The sequence below is a fragment of the Trachurus trachurus genome, assembly GCF_905171665.1.
Source record: "Trachurus trachurus genome assembly, chromosome: 19".
Taxonomy (NCBI): domain Eukaryota; kingdom Metazoa; phylum Chordata; class Actinopteri; order Carangiformes; family Carangidae; genus Trachurus; species Trachurus trachurus.
In genome coordinates, this window is record NC_139913.1 from 12477178 (window position 1) to 12499112 (window position 21935).

General features: G+C 43.9%; 1 protein-coding gene across 1 annotated transcript; it reads left to right on the plus strand.

Moving 5' to 3' along the window:
• Positions 1-6757: 6757 nt before the first annotated feature.
• hs3st3l (heparan sulfate (glucosamine) 3-O-sulfotransferase 3-like) lies at positions 6758-19783 on the plus strand (the record flags this gene model as incomplete). Its single annotated transcript, XM_083994228.1, has 3 exons — positions 6758-7278; positions 18131-18360; positions 19395-19783. The coding sequence occupies 3 exons, from the start codon at positions 6758-6760 to the stop codon at positions 19781-19783; spliced, it is 1140 nt and encodes a 379-aa protein (XP_083850354.1).
• Between the last annotated feature and the right edge of the window lie 2152 nt (positions 19784-21935).

Sequence of the window (21935 nt, forward strand, 5' to 3'; positions counted from 1 at the left end):
GCATGTACATGAGAGTCTGAGTGCTCTCTCTCTCTGTCTCTTACACACACACACACACACGGACCAACACACACACGCACGCACGCACACATGCACACACACACACACACATACACACATTTCCCCAAAGCAGCATAAGTAGGGCTTATCCCTTCTTGGGGTGCTCTGATCTGATCTGGCACCACCAACCTCTCATCCCTGTTCACAATATGGGTCAAACACACACACACACACACACACTGGTGTCTTGGCCTGTGCGTGGATCACTGACAGGTGGAGGAGGTGCTGGGGGAGCAGGAGGTGTGGGCCTGTGATCTGGGTGTGGCTCTGGCAGGACTCACTGACCCCTCAGGCCTCCAAACCCGGGAGAGGAGCTGGAGATCAAGCAGACTGTTGAGTAGTGTCATCTATTGTGACTAAAAAAAAAGGGAAATTCCTGCTGTATAGATGATAGTCTCAAAACAAACCAGGGTGTCAAAACTATTCACTCCCAAATGTCAAGTTAAGGGACAGTTCAACACTTTGACAAATTTGCCTATTGCCATAGGAGTAGGTTAATTATCTAATTATCGGTGCATGTTGTTTTGAGAGCTGCTCAGTGAACAACAATGGAGGTGAACGGTACAGGTCCCCTGTTCCTCATCAAACTCATCAAATACACAATCCAACAACTCCAAATCGCTCTGGTGGACAAGTTGTGACCTCCACATTCACCACACTATGAAATAATCATGTATAATTATGTAACATTACAACACATGAAGCAAATACGCGGAACTACTTGCAGCCGTGCCTCTGGCTGCATATGCCTCTAAAACAACTCTGTATCGTAATGTTACATTATTATCTCATAGCGTGGTGAATGTGCAGGTCACAACTTGTCCACCAGAGCGTTTTGGAGTTCTTGGACTGTGTAACATGCGTCAATAATAAAAGGTAATGAACCTACTCCTATGAATATAGGGATTATGGCAACAGGCGAATTTGCCAAAATGTTGAACTATCCTTTTAAGTTACTCATTTAAGTTACTACTTAAATGAACGAGGAAACACAATGTGTGGAGCAACATGAACTTCAGGTGCAGTGGATGGTCCAAATAAGCAGTGAGCATTCCTTTGACAGGGATGTTGTCATCTCTGTGGCAGGTGAGAGGGAAACGTTTTAATCTAAAACACCAAAATACAAAATGTGTACATATAGTGGGGGATGCTCTCTGCATGATGTTTGTGATCCCCTTCGCTGGAAAGAAAAAGCAGCATTGTGTTTCAGGCTGCTAGCCAGCTGTCAGCTGTCACCAGATGACACTCTGAACATCTGTCAGATTGAAGACTGACAAACATTTAGTCCCACTGTTGCATCACAGCAAGAAGGTCCTGGGGTGAACCCCTGTGAGGAGTTTGCATGTTCTCCCTGTGCCTGTGTGGGTTCCCCATCTTCCTCCTAAAGTCCACACACACACACTCATTAGGGCGCCCATTCCGTTTCAGCAGAAAGGGTTCTGGCTTGTCTGTCCCTCTCCTTGCTCCCCTGCAGCTCCACCCTGGTCTCGTCTGCCTCTCAGTCCGGGTTTTGTTTATTTTACTTAAGTGTTGTGTGTCTTTCTTTTTTTTGTGAATAACTTTTTATTGGTTTTCATTAGTAAAAAGACATGTACATACCATACCACAACTCAAAACAAAGTCAAAACAGAACATCTACAAAAAACAACAACAATCAAACAGAGGGAGTCCAACAGAGACAGTAGACACACCTACACACATACAAATCTACATACAAATGCAGACTGATGAAAGGAATTAACAGAAATGGTACGACCCACTGTTGTATCAAGATGCTGCTGTATAAGGACCCCATATTTTCATATATAACTCTTCCATATCCAGCAGCCTGTAACAAAGCCTTTTGTAGGAAGCAATCTTGGCCATTTCGTCAAACCACTCCTTCACCTATATATCTCTTTTCTTTTTCCAGTGTCATGCACTATCCTGCATCCAGTAATAAGTGCTGTTCTGCACTATACACTGGTGGACATTTAGCCCACTTCCCTTCCCTCCGCATACCGTAGGGGCCCCGCCTGTAAAGCCAGGTTTCCACCGAATAAACTATCTTTTTTTTATTGCAACATAGTTTAAATTGTAATATAGTTTTCTTTGTTTGATATGTCAGGTATGGAGCTGTCCATCATATGGCGCAGGATTGGCTCCCAGTAAAATCCAGAATTTAAAATCCTCCTCCTCATCATCTTATCTTAGAAAGCTTGTAGCTTCCCACCATCCTAACAGAATACTTCAGCTCTAGTGGTTCTGAGTTACTAAGAGTAGAATATGAGGCTGATCCTGCAGCTCTCAGAGGCAACAGCCCCCAGACTGGGTTTGATAGGCAGACATCGTCTCTATATTTAAGACCAGGCCTAAACTGGCCTCTGTGATAAGGCTTGTAATTAGAGCTATTGTTAGGGAGATACCATAGAAAGCACCGTCCGAAGCTCCTTTCCTTATCAATTAAAGAATTGAACTGGGTCTTATCGTGAGTGCTGCTCAGCTCATTTCACTTAGTTTGAACTCCTTAGAAATGAAAAGAGCCCCAGTCTATAGATGTGAGATGTCTGGGTTTTATCTTTTACTCTGGTAAACCCTGCCCCAGCTGTGGTTTTTTGTAGTTATCAAAAGAAAATCAGTCCCTAAATTGATCTGCTCATTAGCGCTAATAAATTCTAATCCCACATGTGCGTTTATGTGCGTCTCACTGATGATCTCACTCCTCACATGACCTCATAGTTTCCCAGAAGAGAGAGAAGCAGTTTGTCAGTCAGAGGCGGTGCAGAGAGAAAGTCTGTATGTCACATAGACATTTACAAAGCCTGTGAAACATTCAGGAGTTTGGTATTTCTGTCATTTAAACTGACAGCTACTTTACACTACATGCTGTCTGCACCCCCCCCCCCCCCCCCCCCCCCTCTGGGCTGCTGCAATTACAGAGGTCCATGGAGTTTGACCGTTCAGCTCTGAGACCATCTTTAAACCACTCAGATTCTTTTTGTAACACCTGGTGAAGTGCATTTGTGAGACCTCAATCACTGTTACCAGTCTGATCCTTCATACCTATCCACGTGAAGCCCCCTCAGCTCCCACACTTCAGAGCACGTAGGTCATATTAGACTGGATCCAATATGATGAAAAAAAAGAAAGAAAGAAAAGAAAAGATCATTACATTTGGCTGATTAGTTTAAAAGTGCCAGTTCACCTAAATCACAAGAAATGATCTGCATGCCTCCAGGGAAAACGTGTTTCTTGTAATTTGGAAGCCCGAGCCTTTAGGAGCAGCAGAGAAACCACTTGAGCACATCCTGCTGTGTGGAGAGCTGCTCCTCACGTCTGAAATGGATGGTGAGGTCAGCGCTTCATTAGTTTGTGACTGTGATTGGCTCGCAGGTATAAGGCTCTCTGCTCAGTGACTTATGGCTGTAATTTAGACCTGATTACTTACACCATTACTTTAACTCTAATTTGACTGTCAGTCAGAGGGAGAGGGAGGGGGTGTTGAGAGGGGTAATGATAGATATCTTGGTTTTTATACATTATATATGCTTTAGAAACACGTCAAATCACTAAACATTATCAAAATAACAGGAAGTGACTCATATTTAAAACACAAACCTCTTCTTTCCTCCATTCTTTGATTGTAGCGCTGCAGTGTATTAATCAGGCGCTGTGTGGGATAATGAATCACTGCCTGGGCTCCGGCCCTGACCCCAGGGTCACGCTTTTATAGACGACCACTTTATCACACAACAATCCGAGCAGCGACTGCAGACAAAAGACACACAGCCCCCTCCGATGACCTCGCCTCGTGATCCGTCGAGGGAGGTCGGAGAATAAAATAAACAGGAAATAATAAGAAGAAAGAGATGTCGACTTCTAGTTGTTCACCGGTTTATAACGCCTGTGTGGAAATGTTGTTCCACCTCATAAAGGTCTGACATTGAGGACGGTTTCTGCAGAATAATTCTCTGGGCTGCTTGAACTCATTCATCTGCTTCTTTGTTTTCTCCAACACTGTCTTTTTCCTGATGACTTCAATTTACTACACATGGAACTCACTGATAAAATCTATGATTATAAAAAAGTTGCGTTTAAACACTCAATAGAAAAAGTGGACAGAAACAATTTGAGAAAAATCTAAAAATAAAAAAGCCAAAAAAGAGGGATAATTTTAATACTAATGGTTGTTAAAAATAAAAACACAGATCGTTGTCGAAGTGTGTAAAAAAACAAAACAAAGCATTTTCTATACATTTCAATCAGGATACAGAGTATAAGCTGCTCTGTCACCAGTGACCAAAGAAAACTGATTGACAATAGTTATTGTTGGCCATTCACCTGGGTAGTGACTATTTCAGTCAGTGACTATTGTCAGTTGTATACTGTATCACATTATACTACATTTTATATTAGGCTGCTATAATAACTAATGTAATTATGTTTATAAAGAAATCACAATACAATGACATCAGAGTTATTGTTTTGAAATCCATCCATCCATCCATCCATCCATCCATCCATCCATCCATCCATCCATCCATCCATCCATCCATCCATCCATCCATCCATCCATCCATCCATCCATCCATCCATCCATCCAGAAACCTCAGGGTGAGCAACAGAGGAGGGATCCCTCACCCAGGATGGGCAGAAGTGCAATAGATGTTGTTAGAGACAAGAAAACAGTTTGTAACACAGAATGTGGAAAACATGGAAATGTTATCAAGAGCTGATGGAGGCAGCTTCTGGTGGGAAGAAAGGCAGGGAGAGCAGGCCAGCATAATGGGCGGACTGGATGGCAGACTGGTTCATGGGAAGGGAGGGCAGGCCGGTTTAACAGCAGGGGAAAAGGAGGGACAGGGGCGATGCAGGCGGCGGCTGGTGCAGAGAGATGGAGCTCCGGTGGATCTGTGGAAACACAGAGAGAGTGTGAGACACCAAGGCCACAAAGTGCAACAGATAATGATAATGACTACAAAATGTGCGAGAGGAGAGGAGAGGAGAGGAGAGGGCTCCATGTAACCAGATGTGTCCCCCAGCAGTCTAAGCCTATAGTAGCATAGCTATAAAATGGTTCAGAGCTACCTGAACCAGCTCTAACTAAAAGCTCTGTCATAAAGGAAGGTCTTAAGCCTAGACATAAATGTAGTTATTATCTGCCTCTCTGACCCATGGAGAGAGCTGGTTCCACAGTAAAGGAGCCCGGTAACTGAAGGCTCTACCTCCCAGTCTGTTTTTAGAGATACTGGGAGTCACTAACAGACCTGCATTCTGGGAGGCCAAAGCGATTTTACTGCAAATTATCTCCTGGACTCACTATGGTTCTTGGTCCAAATGAACCTGTCCATTCTGCTGGGAACTGGTCAGTAAAGTGTTAATGAGACAGAAACAGTAACCGTTATTGACAGTGCTATTAATGTGCTCCACGTTTATCAGATTATCGGAAGCTACAAAGACTTCTCTGTTAATTATTAGACTATAGGCCTGTCTGTCATAATGGAGCTGTCATATAATATGTTATATTTTGTGCAGGTGTAATTCCAGTCATGTTTGCAGCAGATCTCAGGACAGTGTCTCTGCTGTAGAGACATGCAGATCTCTTCAGTCTCTCTCTACAGGACAATGCAGCGGTTTTATGGTGGGGTCACATCTGCTGTGGGATAATGACAGGGGTAAGCCAAAATGGATCATGAAAGATGTGTGCACGTTTGGGAGCGTGAGTGACTGTGTGTGTGTGTGTGTGTGTGTGTGTGTGTGTGTGTGTGTGTGTGTGTGTGTGTGTGTGTGTGTGTGTGTGTGTGTGTGGAGGCTTGTAGATGTGCATGTGCAATTTGAAGAGGGGGTGGGGGTGGAGGAGGGACTAATGAGTCTCCTATGAGCTATTATCTGTGCAGCTCCACACTCTGCAATAACAGAGGCTGCAGAAGAGTTCCCTAACACAACACAACACAACACAACACAACACAACACAACACAACACAACACAACACAACACAACACACTCTTTTGATGCAGGTGATGATGCGTTCACTGGTCCTATACTGTTTGTTTACCAGGTGAAATCTGTGAGGTTTGAGGAGCAGGTGGAGTTTGGGGCGTGATGCTGGGACTAGACTCAGACTGCCCCGGGGTCAGGGTATCTACTGGCAGCTGCCCTGCGGAGTCTCCTACTGTCTGACCAGCACTAAGCCAATTATGTGTTAGGTCGCAGTGTCAGCTGAGTGTGATAAACCCAGACCCCGATTCTATTTCTGTTCTACTGGATCAAATCCCGCCTGCACTCACTCGCTGAAGCCACTGCTTGTTCCTCCTCGGGGTCTGACTGGGTGTTTATCATAGTTGGTTTGTTTCACGGCAGAAAGTTGAGTGCGTGAGGAGAAGGGGGGAGGAAGAGGAAGGTGGGGGCTGAGCCGTGGGAGTAATCCCGCAGCCTGCAGCTCGGATATCAGAGCTTTATCCATCTCCACGCGGCTCCATCCAGGGTGAGTGAGAGGTGGACGGACGGACGTCAAGCAAAAACAGTTTTTGACCAAAGACTGACTGGTTGGCTGGTTCCATGCCCAGGCGTTCAGGAGGGAGGAGGAGGAGTGAGCGCACTGACTGACTGAGACTCTCCTGAGTTCACAGTGTGACCACGGCGGTGGTGGAGTATGACGGGCTGTGAGCTGAACTTGTGGTAGAGAATGGCACCTTCGTCCCCATGGCTCTGTGAGGGATGGCAGCGTTTCACCACCACCACCACTACCACCACCTCCACCCGAGCGCGGACCTGCGGCGGCTCTTCCACCGGCTCACCATCGCCTCCTCTCTGAGCATCCTCTGCTTCTCCCTCGTCTACCTCCTCACCGGCTGCTGCGAGTCAGAGCTGACGGCGGACAACTCTGAGATCAAGACCCCCGCGCGTGAATTCCTCGTGTCCTGGTCGGGATGGCCGCACGAGAGAAATGGAACCGGCACAGCAGCACAGGATCCAGGTCTAGTCCGGGCTGCCGCTGCCGCCGCTGCTGTTGCTGCCGCCGAGGGCGCGTTCAGCGGGCATCCCGGGCTGGAGACGAACAGCTCGGGGAAAGAGTGGACGGCCACCCGGCGTTTACCCCAGGCTCTGATCATAGGGGTTAAAAAGGGAGGCACCAGGGCTCTGCTGGAGTTCCTGCGGCTCCATCCCGACATCCGCGCCCTGGGGTCTGAGCCGCACTTCTTCGACCGGCATTACGCACGGGGACTGGACTGGTACAGGTACGCACGCATTACGCATCAAATCCGACTCAGCAAATGTGACACTGGGTGTTCAGAATGTGCTGCTTTTCATTTGTCTTTCTTTTTATCATGTGATTAATTTAGGAGAAAATAGGCTATATTTTATTCTGGGTGAAGTTTACACAAGAAAAGTCCTCTCACTTTTCAGGTTTTTATCATTTCTAACACATTGATTGACTGTACCCATCATTTAACACTGGACTTTGACTCCAGTCCTGTGCAATAGGAGGTTTTTGGGTGGATGGAGAAGCCAATTAGAAGCCTCCAGCCTCCAATAGTAGAAATGAATCTCTTTGTGTTGTTTGCATACCCAGACATATCCACAGCTATTCCACCGAGGTTTAGGTGACAGTCAAAGAGACTTTGCCATCTGGCTCTGCCAATCTGTGCATGTGTGTGCTTGCAGTGCTCACTGTGTGTGTGTGTGTGTGTGTGTGTGTGTGTGTGTGTACAGTAGCTACAGAGAGAGAGAGAGTGGAGCCTTGTAGGATGAGTCCTTCCAGAGCGGCAGAGAGTAATCATCTCTGGAGCTGCAGACAGATGTTACTGTTGTCATGTGGCTCTGGTCTCAGCCTGTTCCGTGAAAACTTGGAAATACTCAGAACACACGCGCATGAGTGAGGTCCAGGAGATGGTTCCAACTGATTCCACTCTCTTCATAATGAGCTGAGAATAATCAGTGAAGATGAAGTCAAGGTGGCACCCAGGAGAACCAGATCTCTGCACACCACTCTGCTATTTGGGTGAACCTATAGACAGGGTTCAAACTATGAGGGAGTTCCATGTGCACATGTACACATCCTTATATGAGCTATGTTGCTTCTTAATCTTGTCATCACCTGAATATATCAGTCTGCAAGTCTCCAAGTCTCCCACTGTGGGTATCGACAGTAGTACCGACTTTGATATGCTTAATTTAAGAATTTCTGTGTCTGGTATTTCTATGGTGAACGTCTTTTGTGTATGGTTGTGGTTGTGGTTTGGCTTTTACCTTCTTGGCTGACATCAACAGTGAGGGACAGGCCTGTCATGGTTAATGTCACTGGCTGAGTGAGTGACCATAGTTCCACCACTGATCAGACAAATGCCAAGGGTGAGGGAATATACTGTCTTTACCCCACAACATTTATATGACAGCTCTGTTTTTTTTTAAAGAGATACTATAAGGATGTGACTCTTCAGCTGTCTGACTTGTGCTTGAGCTGCTCTGAGTTCATCTTTTAACTGATTGAAATGATAAAATTCACCCTCTATAGACGCTGCTCTGAATATGACCGATTAAACATGCAAATCTGGACTCTGCCGTTAACCAGCTTACACTTTATAACTGGGGCTGAGTGGTGGCGTGCACAGGCTCAGCTCTGGAGCCTGTTTGGACGGCCAGGAGCAGTGGAACCTACGACAGAGATGAAGGATGAATCTGTGCTTCCTTGATGTGTTGATATGTTGACACACCGTCACTCCAGAGTTGCAGGAAGCCTCTGTGTCCTGTCCTGTTTGTGCGTGTACGACACCAGGTGATGCGACTGTGACACCAGATTGCCAGGCACCACCCCCCCTCACCCCCCCTCCTCCCTCCCTCGGGCCAGATGGGGCTCGTCCCGCGTGTCGAGCCACTTGACATCGCTGTCAGCCCTGTTCAATTGACCCCTGGCTCCAGGTCACTTTACGCTGGGAGTTAATGATGTGTTCACACCACTTCATAATAAACAGCACACACCCAAAGCTCTCACACACACACTGACAGAGGAGATGTCTTTGTTCTGGTTCCTTCACAGACAAATACAAAGAAGTTCAGACATTTATACCTGATTGTCAGCTGTCAGAATATTCTTCTGTGTCTCTGAGGATCAGTCTGAGTTATTTCTGTCAGTTAACAGTTAACAGTTAACAGCACCATAGTGACATTGAGGGCATCAGACAGTGGAGCCAGGTAACATAACACCTCATTGGGAGGTTAATTAATAGTGAGCTCACATGAAATTAAATTCAAGGTCAAAATTGAAGCAGAACATTTAGTTTAACCTTGTTTTCACACATACACTCATACGCTCATCTGTTCTGACTGCCTGATTTAAGCCCCGCCCACCACCACCTGGTTGTTCCAGGTGAAAGAGCAGAATTCTCTCTGCTCTTGGTCAGATGAGGAGTCATCAAAGAGTCAGCCACAGTCCAAACCAGAGACCAGCAGACGGATCAGAACCGTTAGCATTTTTTTTTTTAGCATGTTTGGAATGGTTAGCTCAGTTAGCATCTTTTACTGATTGTCTGACAGCATGGTGTTGTCCTCTTTAGGCACAAAAACAGTTTTGGTCTCTAGCCTACAGCAGTGGTGTGTCCAGGGAGTGGCCTTGGGTGGCATGGGCCATCCCAGGTGCCACCCCAAAATATGAAGGGCTATATATCAGAGGCTTTTTATAGTTTTTTTTTTTTTCAAGAATAAAATATTTAGGTTTTCTATTACAATTGTATGTTGCCACTCCTGTATTTTGACTAGTAGGTCTAGTTTTTCTTGCAGTGTTAGTAATGGAGCAGATATGTGTTTTGCAGACAAAACTGGGTAAGGCCAAAACCTGTGTGGGTGTGTGTTTGCGTGTGCACACACAAGTACGAAATGTGTGTGCGCAGGCGCTCATGCTCACGCTTCATGCCACCCCACCATAAGTCAGTGCCTCACTTGGGCCACCCCTATCAAAAATGTCTAAACTCGCCCCTGGCCTACAGCGAATTTCAGCCTTCACCAAACTGTCAGATGGAGGATTTTTTATGTAGCAAACTCACCTGCTTGCCTTTTATAGAGTTATGTATAGGATTTGAGGCCATGGCAGCTTGGACAGGTCTTGTGGTGGTGCAGCAGCTCAGTCTGACCTTCAGAAACCTGTGGGTGACACACACCACAGACGCTATATCCATCGTTGTCCACAGTCTGTGGTTTACAACTGACAGTTTAGGCAATAATGACACCATTCACTAAACTATTTAAAACCACTGATTTCTGCCTGTGGTCATATTGACTGACTTCAGAGTCAATATAACTGAGTGTAATATATGAATTAGCCTATGGCCAAAAGTAACAATTTACAGGTTACAATAAGTCAGTTGTACTTAACGGCAGGTGTGTATTTGTACATCACAACGTGTTGACTGAGTCCACATGCTTGTGTTTACCATGAGATATTGTGGCTCTTCTACAGACTCACTCCTCTTCTACTCTTCTGAGAGTAAAGCAACATTAACCTCACTGGGCCAATTTAAAGCACGGCCCCCCTGACAAAGATCGTCTAATAGTATCTAGGTGGAGATTGGATCTGGAGGAGTGCAGCGATGAGCCTGAGATGGGCTGGAAGTTTCCTCCTCCACGCTGTCTGGGATCGATAGATCTATCTCCTCGGTCTGACCTTGGGTTGACTCCAGCATTAGAGCAGTTAGCGTTGGTCAGCTCGGCTTCTGTTACAATTAGCAGGAAGCTTTATCCTACATTGGCATAACCCCCCCCTGCACACAGGAGTCATGTTGCACACAGCTTTCTCTCTCACTCTCTCTCTCACTTGAAAGCTCTGGAGGAATCCATTAAAATTACTCAGCCAGAAATTCACATCTCACTCCGGATGGCTTTTGGCAGAGAGGTGGGATGACAGGTGGATGTCATGTACGCAGGAGAGATAAATGACAGGGTGAGGAGATGAGACTGTAGGTGAGCTCTCCAGGTCAAAGGGTGAAGTCATTGTTACCACAACCTCACACATCCCAGCTGACCTTTGCTTTGGCCCGGATGACTGTCATCAGAGCTGGGCCTGTTTGTCTCAGTGTGTGTGTGTGTGTGTGTGACAGAATCTGGAGAAGTCAGCATTTTTACACACACAATCGGCAGACTGCTCGTCCTCCAGACAGGGAGCCTAGTTGTATTTTGTTCTTGAGGTGCAGTGAGATTTATCGATATATTATTGACTCTGAATTACCAGCATGGCTTCAACCTGAGTGGCTGCAGTGTCACTGTCTCCTGCTGCCGTTCATTTCCAAGAAATCACGTTTTTTTTTTAAACATCAGGGAATATGAGACATAGAGGCCTACGCCATAAAGCACGTTGTCTAACATTTGTTGGTTATCAGCTGACTCAGTTCGCTGTGACTTTACCTGTGCAGTTATGTGACAGAGGCAGAGTTTATGTTAGAGAGTTTATGTTGCCAGAATCGATTTTTATAGGATATAAGAAGAAACACTGATATCTGCAGGAAAATTCTATTATTGTGACAACACTGAAATTCAACTAAATGAAATGTGAACAATGCGGTCCCATGATATAATTAAAAAGGAACACCAGAAATTATTAATAAAAAACAACAACTAACAAATGATGTTTTCACATAGAGTCTCCTCGTGTAATTCTGAGCTGAAGTGATGAAGAAGAGACGAATCATCATCACCGCCCCAGTAAAGAATCTGTGATCAGTTTGAATGAAGCTGTAATAGTCATTATAAACAGGCTGAAGACTGTTCTGCTGCTTGTGTTTGGTTCTGCTCCACAGCAGATGATGCACAGGCTGAACCTCCTGGATGCTTTTATGAGGCCTCGGTTAGTTTGATTTAATTTGAAGACAAGGTTCCTCCCAGAACAGAATGAGGAGCAGGGAGGGACGTCATGACGTCGTCTCTTCAGAGTCATCTGCTGGGACGGCAGCGACTGATTTGCAATTCATATTGCACTCATTAAAGGAGGCTTTTGAATTCATACCCACACATTGGAGGCTTTGTCCTGCCGTGACACAGCACATGGTGCTACTTGTGTATTTGTGTCGGTACAATGGAATATAATTGCCATGCAAATCACAGAAGAATGGCTGCCAAAACATTTGCTGTCCAGCAGGATTCAGTGGGCGGGAGTTAGCCACAAACATGAAGGGGCGGATATCTGATGAACCAGATTTGTTGATCTGTGAACAACAACAACAACAATAGTAATAATAGAATAGAATAGAACAGAATTTATTGCCGATTGCACAAGTACGTCATTGTTCAGGCACATTGGAATTCTTGTGCATGCGCCTCCGAGCAAAAAAGTTAAAAGAAAGCAATACAATACAATAGAGTTCAAAATTTAAAACAAGAAATAGAATTAAAACATTGAAATAAATAAATAAATAATAATAATTATTATTATTATATAAAAAATATAAATAAAATAATAATAATAATAACACCATTATTACAATATTATAATAGCATATTTTAGCCATCTATTTCCATCATTAAAGATCAAGCTTATGTGTGGAGAAATCAAAGCTAAAAGACAGGTTTGATTTGGTTGCTAGGTTCAGGTTGCCGTGTGTGTAGCTGGGGTTCAGGTGCGATCTGTCCGGTCCCACTACTGTACTGGGAGTGATCACCATGGGGCCCAGATGGGTGGGGCGATCTGGCCCTCATTAAGGCCCTCCTTTGGGACTTGGAGAGTTAAGGCGGGGGGTCTGGGGACCCTCTATGATGGATGTCTCCTGGACGTGGATGGGGCACAGCCGCAAATGTGCAAATCTCCTAGTTGACTCACAGATAAACAGTCAGGTATATGAATAATGAACACAGTGAATAATCTGCTCTGTGATTGGCTGTTTTTCTCTCTACTTGGATCAAACATCCCAGTTCAACCTCATTAATTGCAACCTACGTTACACTTGCCTCACATTTGTCAACACACACTCATCACATGACTCCAGAGGATCTCAGCTCCCCCAGGTTCCCTGCACCTGACACTCATGGACTCAGCTGAGGCTCTGAGTCTCTGCTGCTGCATCTATACAAACACCTTCACACTGCACTCTCTCATCCCGACTGTTCCCGGCCTTCCTCCATCCACATCCACCTGCGTGTAGAATAGATAGCTTAAGCCCCCACAGGATCAATAGCCGGTGGCCTTGGCTGGCCCGAGGTGATTCACCAGGGAGCTGCTGAGATATTGGGAATTGGACGATAAAAGAGAGGTCCCTCAAAGGCAAGCAGAGGCTTATTATAAGCTCCTGGATAATCCCCGTGTTCATCATCCAGGATGTTTGATCTCACACTCAATAGTAAACGAGCAGTGTAAGGATGTTACCAGAACAGGATTTTTTAAACTGCCAATTAATTGGGCCATCTTGTCTTTTTGGAGGGATTTCCTGTGAAGCACATGGTGCCACCAGGCCGTTGCTCTGATTCAGCAAAGGTCAATTTGAATCTATAAACCTGCAGTTTGCATTTAAGAATTGTTTTTATTTTTCTGTTTCACAGATAATGCATCTGTCCATTCATTGGCAATGATGAATATACTATAACTAAACTTTTATAAACTTGTTGTCATGTGTAAAAAACAGGATTAATGAAGCTAACAAGCTGTGGCTCCAGTTTAAAGACCGATGTGACGTCACCATCCGGTTTCTGACGAGTGGTTTTGAGGCTCAGACTGAGCTGCTCCAGCAGTGTCTGACTCCGCCCCGTAACTAAAATAAGCAAAGAAGTTGGTCATGTGTGGAGCTGAGACTGTGGTGCATGACGATCTGTAGCCACCTGTCACTCAAAGAGGCCCCGTCATCAATTCTATGGAACTGATCATAATTTTGACGGTTGTCATAAACTGAGGAAATTAGCTGTAGAGACCAAAACTGTTTTTGTACCAGGCTGGAAACATGTTAATCCCTGATGTAAAATCCGCTGTTAAAAAACAAACAAACAAATAAAAGGCAACAGATGACCCTACCTGGATCAATAGAAGAAACAATCAGCAGCAGTCAGATCAATAATAAGAATAAAAGAAGCAAACACATAATGTGACAGTTTCTGTGGTAAATAAAAAAAATATAGATATAAATGACTAAATTCAGCTTGGCTCATAATTTATCTTGCTTTCTGTGCCACTAATTTTCCCAATTGCTGGACACAATCAAAACTTCCCTAACCCTAATGTTTAGGCTATTTTTGTCTTATTTGGAGAGAATGATTGTGCCACAGACAGAAGTTTATCTTCACAATAAACACATTCTCTGCTGTTCCCTTGTCACCATTGATCTGCACTGAAGTTATGTGTCAATGATGTGAACATCCTCACCATGTATAAAAGGAGCCTTTAGTTTGTCAGTATTTTTGCCTGAATGCCTGAATGCCTCCATGATCGACTCTTTTATTTTTCATATGCTTCAAGTCAAGAAGGTAATCATCACATGATTTAACATAATTACTAAATCTGCATCGTATTGGCTGAAAAATCAGCATGAAACATGAGATTTTGGTTTCACAAGGTTGGTTTCTTACACGTTTTTAGGGATGAGGAGTTGAGCATCCTCTATACAGCCTGATCAGCTTCAAGTGCAAACTGCAAAGGTTCTAGTTTGGCATCAAAGGAAGGAGACCACCATATTTTCAAATCCTAAAACATTTTTAATGACAAGGGATGTGAGTGCAGCAGGTCGAAAGATGTCATTCTAGAGGGCTTTCATTGTGGTATACTGATCCAGATAACTTGCTAAAGACTTCCTGTCTGGTGGCGACTGTCTCTGCCCTGTCATCTGAGTTGTGCTGAATAGGTTTCTGAAAGATGAAGGTTCTATCTGAGAAACTGGCAACATTTACTCTACGATGCTACAAGCCTCTTCATCAGCTCCTGTTGGAATGCTTTGTTATTATTTCCAGCACACTTCCACATTTGAAGTTGTGTTTGCAGTGGTGGAAACTTGTTTCTGGCCTGTAGTTTGAACTTTAGCCTCACATTCTTGTCCTTTTGCAAAACAAATTCAAAGTGATGTGCAAATCTCCATTCCTTAAATGCTTACAATAGCCACCCTGCCATTTTCATCTTTTCACATGCATGAACTCCAGCCAGCTGGTTTGTCCGTCCTCTCATAAAGGCATGCACTGCACTGGGCTGACTCTAACTTTGCTTTTTATTTTATTTTTACTTTTTTATACTTGTAGCTGGTGTTGACATGAAGCACCGTGTTGTAAACAGACTATAATCAGGTTTATGTTGTATCGGTTTTCACTATGAGAGAAGCTGTTGAGATTGTTATTATAATGCATCTGGAAGTGACTGAAGTAACTGTTTACTGTTTTGTTATTGACACTTGTAATCTGATTACAGTTACTTTTTAAATCCTCAACTACATAAAACCACTTCAATCACTATCACACCACTGACCAACTGTAATCATTATCTCCACTAATATTATTTGATAAATACATAGAGCAGTAATTCCCTGTTATTCTGAGGCTGAGTCAACATTACTTGTGAAACATTGCGTAACTGAACCAGCAGCTTTTGTTCAGGCTGAAGCTGAGGTGAAGTCCCAGATGTGTCCCTGGGATCACAAAGTGCTCCATGCCAAAACTAGGATAAAGGCGTATTTAGTGGTTAGAAAAACAGCTATTTTGTTTGTCAGTTGTTGTGTGTGCATGTGTGTGTGTGTGTGTGTGTGTGTGTGTGTGTTTGCAAAGAAGCATCTTTCTAAAGGAGCTCTTCTTTTGATGGGGCTCTCAGGGGCCAGTAATTAGCTCTTTGTGCTGTGCTAATGCTATGAAGCTCTGGGCCAAGAGCAGATTGCTAATGGAGGCACGTTTGTGTCCACTCTTATCATTCCTTCATCAGTCACCCACCCCCTTCATTTAAAACACTCCGGCAAATGCTCTGAGACACACACACACAGACACGCACACATGCACACACACAGATGGAGGAGCACACACACGGTCTTTAAAAGGTGCAATAAGAGTGGGTGAGTCATGAATATGTTATTTTTGTTTTGCAGCATGTGTGTGTGACTTATGACGCAACGTGAGCATCTGATCATGATATTGGAGTGAATGTTGCATGCAGGTTAGATCAAATGCGATGTGTGTGTGTGTGTGTGTGTTTGTGCATGTGTGTGTGTGTGTGTATTGACAAGAGGTCATGTTGCAGGCTCATCTGAAACTTGAGCTGATACCAGAGGACAGTTGCAGTGTCTGCCCCCCTCCTCTGTTTTTTTTTCTTTTCTTTCATGAACGCTTATGAAATCCCTGGGAACATTTTTATTGACTCTTCTTTGTCACAGGTCTCTAAAATGGGTAAGAACATAAAGAACAAGGTCACCTCAGAGCTCAGTTCACTCACTCATTTTCTCATAATGGGAGAACAAACAAACTGAAAAAGCAAAAGCAGTCACTTTTACACTGAAAATCTGTGCAGTAAAGTAAAGCAATAAATGGAGTTCCTGGATGTTTTATAGCTTTATGTCATGTTTCATGTGGAAAACACAGAGATTTATCACCAGACTGCTCCCTGTGTGTGTTTGTGGGGATCTTTCAACTGTTTCTATTGTTGTGGTTCAGTCTCTGTGAAGCCACTGCAAACTACCTGACTGGTGCCAGCTAGTGACCAGCTGGAGAACGCAGAGGAGAACAAAGCCAAGCTGAGAGCAGACAATTCACAATGTCAACACAAACAAACAACACTTAAACTCAGTGCTGGCACACACAAACAGCCTCCTTCTCAGCTATTTTAAAGAAAAATGCCATTTATTTCAATTTAAATTTTTTGAAAATGAAATAAAATAATTACTTATTTTGATATCCATGGGTTAAATTTCCTTTTTAATCTGTGTATGATAAAATGATTTGATTGACTGAAGAATCAAATTCTGGAAAAATGGTTATGGATTCAAATCTGATTATGTTTATGAATGAAAATGGGTAGAAACATTGTCAGTGCCTCTCATTGTTACATAAATGAATAGAAACCAATACGTAGTTGGAATGGAGAGCCTATCTCTAAAAAGTGAATTCTACAATCAAATATCATGTGTACAGTCATGATGTAGTTACAGAGATTCAGTTTGTAAACTAACTGTTCTGGGCCTTTAAGCTCCATGTAAACAAGCTGAAACGCTGATTCAGAGCTGAGACTGTGTTTGTGTGTGTGTGCAGTCAGTCAGGTGTATGGCAGGTGTGTTGGCAGATGTCCCCAAATCCCCAGATGGTCCTGTGGGGCCTCTGGAGTCATTTATCTCTAAATGATTCCCATCTGCTGAGCTTCTGGTGCCGAGGTGGAGGTGACCAGCATGAGACACTTTCAAGGAAAAAGACGTGTGTTGTGTAGTTTTTATGTAGCATGGCTCAATGGTCACCTGGTGAGCACCAAGAGTGTGTGTCTGTGTGTTTCTTATAATTAGATGCATGGAGGCATCACAGAAATTAAATGATTTGCCCTCTAGAAAAGCTAAGATAATAGTTTAGCATTAGCATTTTGGAAATTACATTTCCATTCTTGCCAAGTGTTAAATGAGGAGAGACAACAAACCTGCCCATTAGTCTAAATATATGCAATGAAACAGTTAGCTGGGCATAAAGACTGGGGTATGGGTACAGCTAGCCAGCGGAGTATTAGGACTGCTAAACAGTCAGCTAAGATCACTTTTACCAGAATTTATGCTAAGCTACGTTCTGACTAGTTTCAGAGGTTTCAATAGTGTACATCAAATTTTCTGTTATATTGACTGGTTTGGTTTGTGGTGAAATATGTAGAGCTATTAAAACAAATTAAATCAAAAACTGATTCAAGAGTCACTGCGCTTTTTGCAGTATATCCAGAATACATTGCAACTTCTGTTTGTTCCACTAATGAATGTAGACTAATGGAGATGTAGCATATAATTCTTTTACATGTCCGCTTTATAATCTGCCTGTTACATCACTAGTTAATGCTGCCTGCATCAAATCAGCATCATACTGAAAACCTATATAGGAGGTAATCCGTAGCAGCCAAGCCCTAACCCTCTGTTGCCATCTTCCCAGTGTGTGTTTATTGATGTTAACATGTTTCTCCTGCGCTTCCAGGAGCATGATGCCCAAAGCCCTTGACGGTCAGATCGTTATGGAGAAGACGCCTCGTTACTTCGTTACAGTGGACACGCCGCAGCGGGTCCATTCCATGTCGCAGGATGTGAAGCTGATCGTGGTCGTCCGTGACCCCGTGACCCGGGCCATATCTGACTACACTCAGATCATCTCCAAGACGCCCAACATCCCTCCATTTGAGAGCCTGGTCTTCAAGAACCACACCACAGGTACTGGACATCGAAGTCTGAGGTCAAGATGTTTGATGTGTTACTTTAATAAATCTCCTCCTCGCTGAAAACTGGTGAACAATAGAGAGGCAGATCATAATTAAAGACATTATCTGCCAAGTGTGAGCAGTTAAACACATTTATCAAGCAGATGGTGTACAATTACTTGTAAGAGGAGCATTAATGAGTAACTTTTAAGTGATATTGACAAAGCTGGTACACAGTGGATGGACTTGAGCACACCTCAGAGACAGTAGTTAGGTAAAACATCTTAACTGGCAAAAGTTAGGTACACAGGCAATAAATCCAGAATGCAACAAATCTGACAGGGAGCAGGGAAAGGCAGGGTTGAGAAGGTAGAGCAGAGATCAAAACCAGAAACACACTAGGAAAAGGGCTGGAGGGCTTGACACAGAGGTACAAAGACAGACTGGTACAGGAGACTAGGAGAAAACAGACTCTATACACGAGGGAGGCAGGGATGATAGGACTCAGGTGAAATAGATCAGGGCGGGGCAGACGAGAGGAAAGGTGACTATCAAAATAAAACAGGAAATGGAACAACATGAAAACATGATTTAAGACGCAGGATGAGACATGACAGATTATAGTTTTTCACAAATGCTAAAAGACATTTCTTCAGACCTTCCATGCTCTTCTCAAAACTATACAGAAGAAGTCAGTCGTCAAACTACTTTCACCAAACCTCTGATCCTCCTTGCAAAAAGCAAGGCAAAAAATAGAAAGCATGCAGGTCACTGCTTACATGAGGCCAAAAGTCTTCAAACTGCAGTTTCGCTCTAGATGTGAGGGGGGAGAGTTGGCAGTGAGTGACCACTGCAAACAAGAAGAAGTGAGTCATTGTAGTTGAGCGGCATGGTTTGCAAGTGTAAGGTCCACTAGCAGGTACAGGACTGGAGCGATAGAGGGGCAGCGTCAGGGCTGTAGGACAGTAGTTGAAAGGTAGAAGGTAGACAGGACTCTTAGATGACTGCAGCAGTGATAGTGGTAATATCTGTATCTCCTGTCTCTAGATCAGATCGACTCTCTGTGGAGCCCACTGTGGATCGGCCTGTACGCCCAGCACCTGGAGCGTTGGCTGGCCTGGTTCCCCAGGACTCAGATCCACCTGGTCAGTGGGGAGAGGCTCATCTCGGACCCAGCTGGAGAACTGGGAAAAGTCCAGGACTTTCTGGGACTGCAGAGGATCGTCACGGACAAGCACTTCTACTTCAACAAAACAAAGGGTTTCCCCTGCCTGAAGAAACCGGAGGGCAGCAGTAAACCCCACTGCCTGGGGAAAACCAAAGGGAGGACGCACGCCTCCATCGACCCGCAGGTGATGCAGAGACTGAGGGACTTCTACAAGCCACATAACCAGCGGTTCTACCAGATGGTGGGACAGGACTTTGGATGGCAGTGACCCTGACTTTGGGTTGGCACCTGTGATAATCTTTGATCTGACTGAAACAGATTCAGACTCAGAGGACAAAATGTCCAGAGGTGAGTCTCAGAGACTTGATAGTAAAAAACCCAGTGTCAATACTTCCACCTCTACCAATCAGTTATGTTGTTCATGTGTCATTTTAAATATCATAGATGTTCCTCAACAGAAGTGATTGCACTAACAGTTTGTGGTTTGAAATGATGGCGTCCATCTGCAAGTTGGTTCTCCAGACTGTGGTTGCTAGATGTTACCGCTCTATAAAGGCTGTCGGTGAAATGCACAGTGTAACTCTTAGTGTCTGCAGTTTAATCCTGTAGTTGATAGGCCGTAGTGGCACAACGAACCCGGATCAGTCGATGCATTTTCATACCCGTGTTTCCAGGACTTTCTTTTTTTTTACCCATTTATTTTTCACTCTCACTGGTTTAATAACTTAAGGGCAATCAGTGCATACAGTACATCGTCAGTATCAAGTATTGTTCATGAAAAAAAAAACGAGGGGTGGGGGAGGGGCTTTTATGCAGCAAGCAGCAGAGGGATGAGAGAGATTCTTCATATGAGCTCAATTTTGACTGAGTGGTTTTGTATTCCTGAATAATGAATGTGGATAAATGGATGTAAGGGAGCTGGTGTGGCCCCTCCCCCACCCCCCCCACCGCCTGTTGGTGCACCATGAAGTGAAGGGACCACTGGAGGAGGACGACTAAACCAAGAGGGTGGACGACGGTGGACCCCTCTTCCAGGCTGCATTGTGTTACTGTGAGGGTCTGCAGACAGGGCTGGCTGTTTTCAGTTTGCATGTATTTGCACTAGTTTGAAAGCATAAAAAAATAAAAGTATTTTTAAACATATATTGTTCCTGTCATTTCTTTAAGATAACTTTATTACAAAATGCCATGGTTATCAATGATCAGGCTGCAGGTTAATATAAATTACAAGGAAACAGTGAGTATATATTCTAAATAATAATGATCTGTTTTATCCACCTGTCTTAATTCAGTGATTAATGAAGCATGTAAGAGATAACTTCATTAGTATTGTCTGCACATTTAAAAGTTTTCTAATAATTTTTTTTTTAAATCGAATTTTGTCTAATAGTTCTTTACTTACTTAAAATGTTACATCTAGTGTGTATCTGCGGCCTGCTGTAAACCAGCAACAGTGATAAAACAGCACCCTCTGCTGGTCAATACATCCAACTCTTGGGACCAAGCTGAGCAGGCACAAAGCCAAAACATGTTTCTTTATTATGATTCTCATCTACCTTTATATTAAAGCTCATATTAAAAGTTTCAGTCATTTTAATAATATATCATATTTCAAATAATGACTCACAAAAATCTAACTAAAGGTCACCACACACAGTCTGACACACAGAAAGACGACAATCCAAGCCAGGGAATTAAAACAGAATCAGAGTAAGTGTTGTCTATGATTCATTTCATCCTGAACTGACCAAATAAATAAAAGTACACAAATATAATATAATATACTTTTACCCCCCCCCCCCCCCCCCCCCCCCAATAAACATAAAAGTACTGTATATAACAACAGTTTTATTCCATAAATGCGTCTCAGTTCAATGAATATGTAAGAAAAGTCTTCATGGGCTGGTGGATATTCACACTGAGACCTGTTTGGCAGTTTGCACAGACAGCTACATGTTCCCATCCTTCAGCCATGTAAACACCGTCCTCTGGGTGGGGCAGCATCCTCAGGTAAGGCCTGCGCTGCCACAGTCTGAACTCTCCACAGTGAGACACCAACACACTGAAGCTGTAGCAGAACAGGGAGTAACACAGTGTTAAGCTACCTAATGCGGTCCAGAAATGTCCATCAAGTCAAGTCCTTTCACTGTGCTGGTTGTGGATGGAAGAACGTGGAATCCACTGTTTCCTCCGTCCGAGTCAGCACCACTGCAGAGCCGACGGTGCACCCAGCAACATGAAGGAGGTTCAGCACTAGTCCTACAGAGTGCTACATGTAATATTTTCGCATCAACACATGGAGGCAATAGTACAGTTTATAGTAAACAACTGAGAATTCAGCTGGAATGACTTTATCTGACATTTGACACTAAATGAGAGAGTTTGTGAACAGAAGAGAAGTTGGAGGTGAGTGGAGAGAA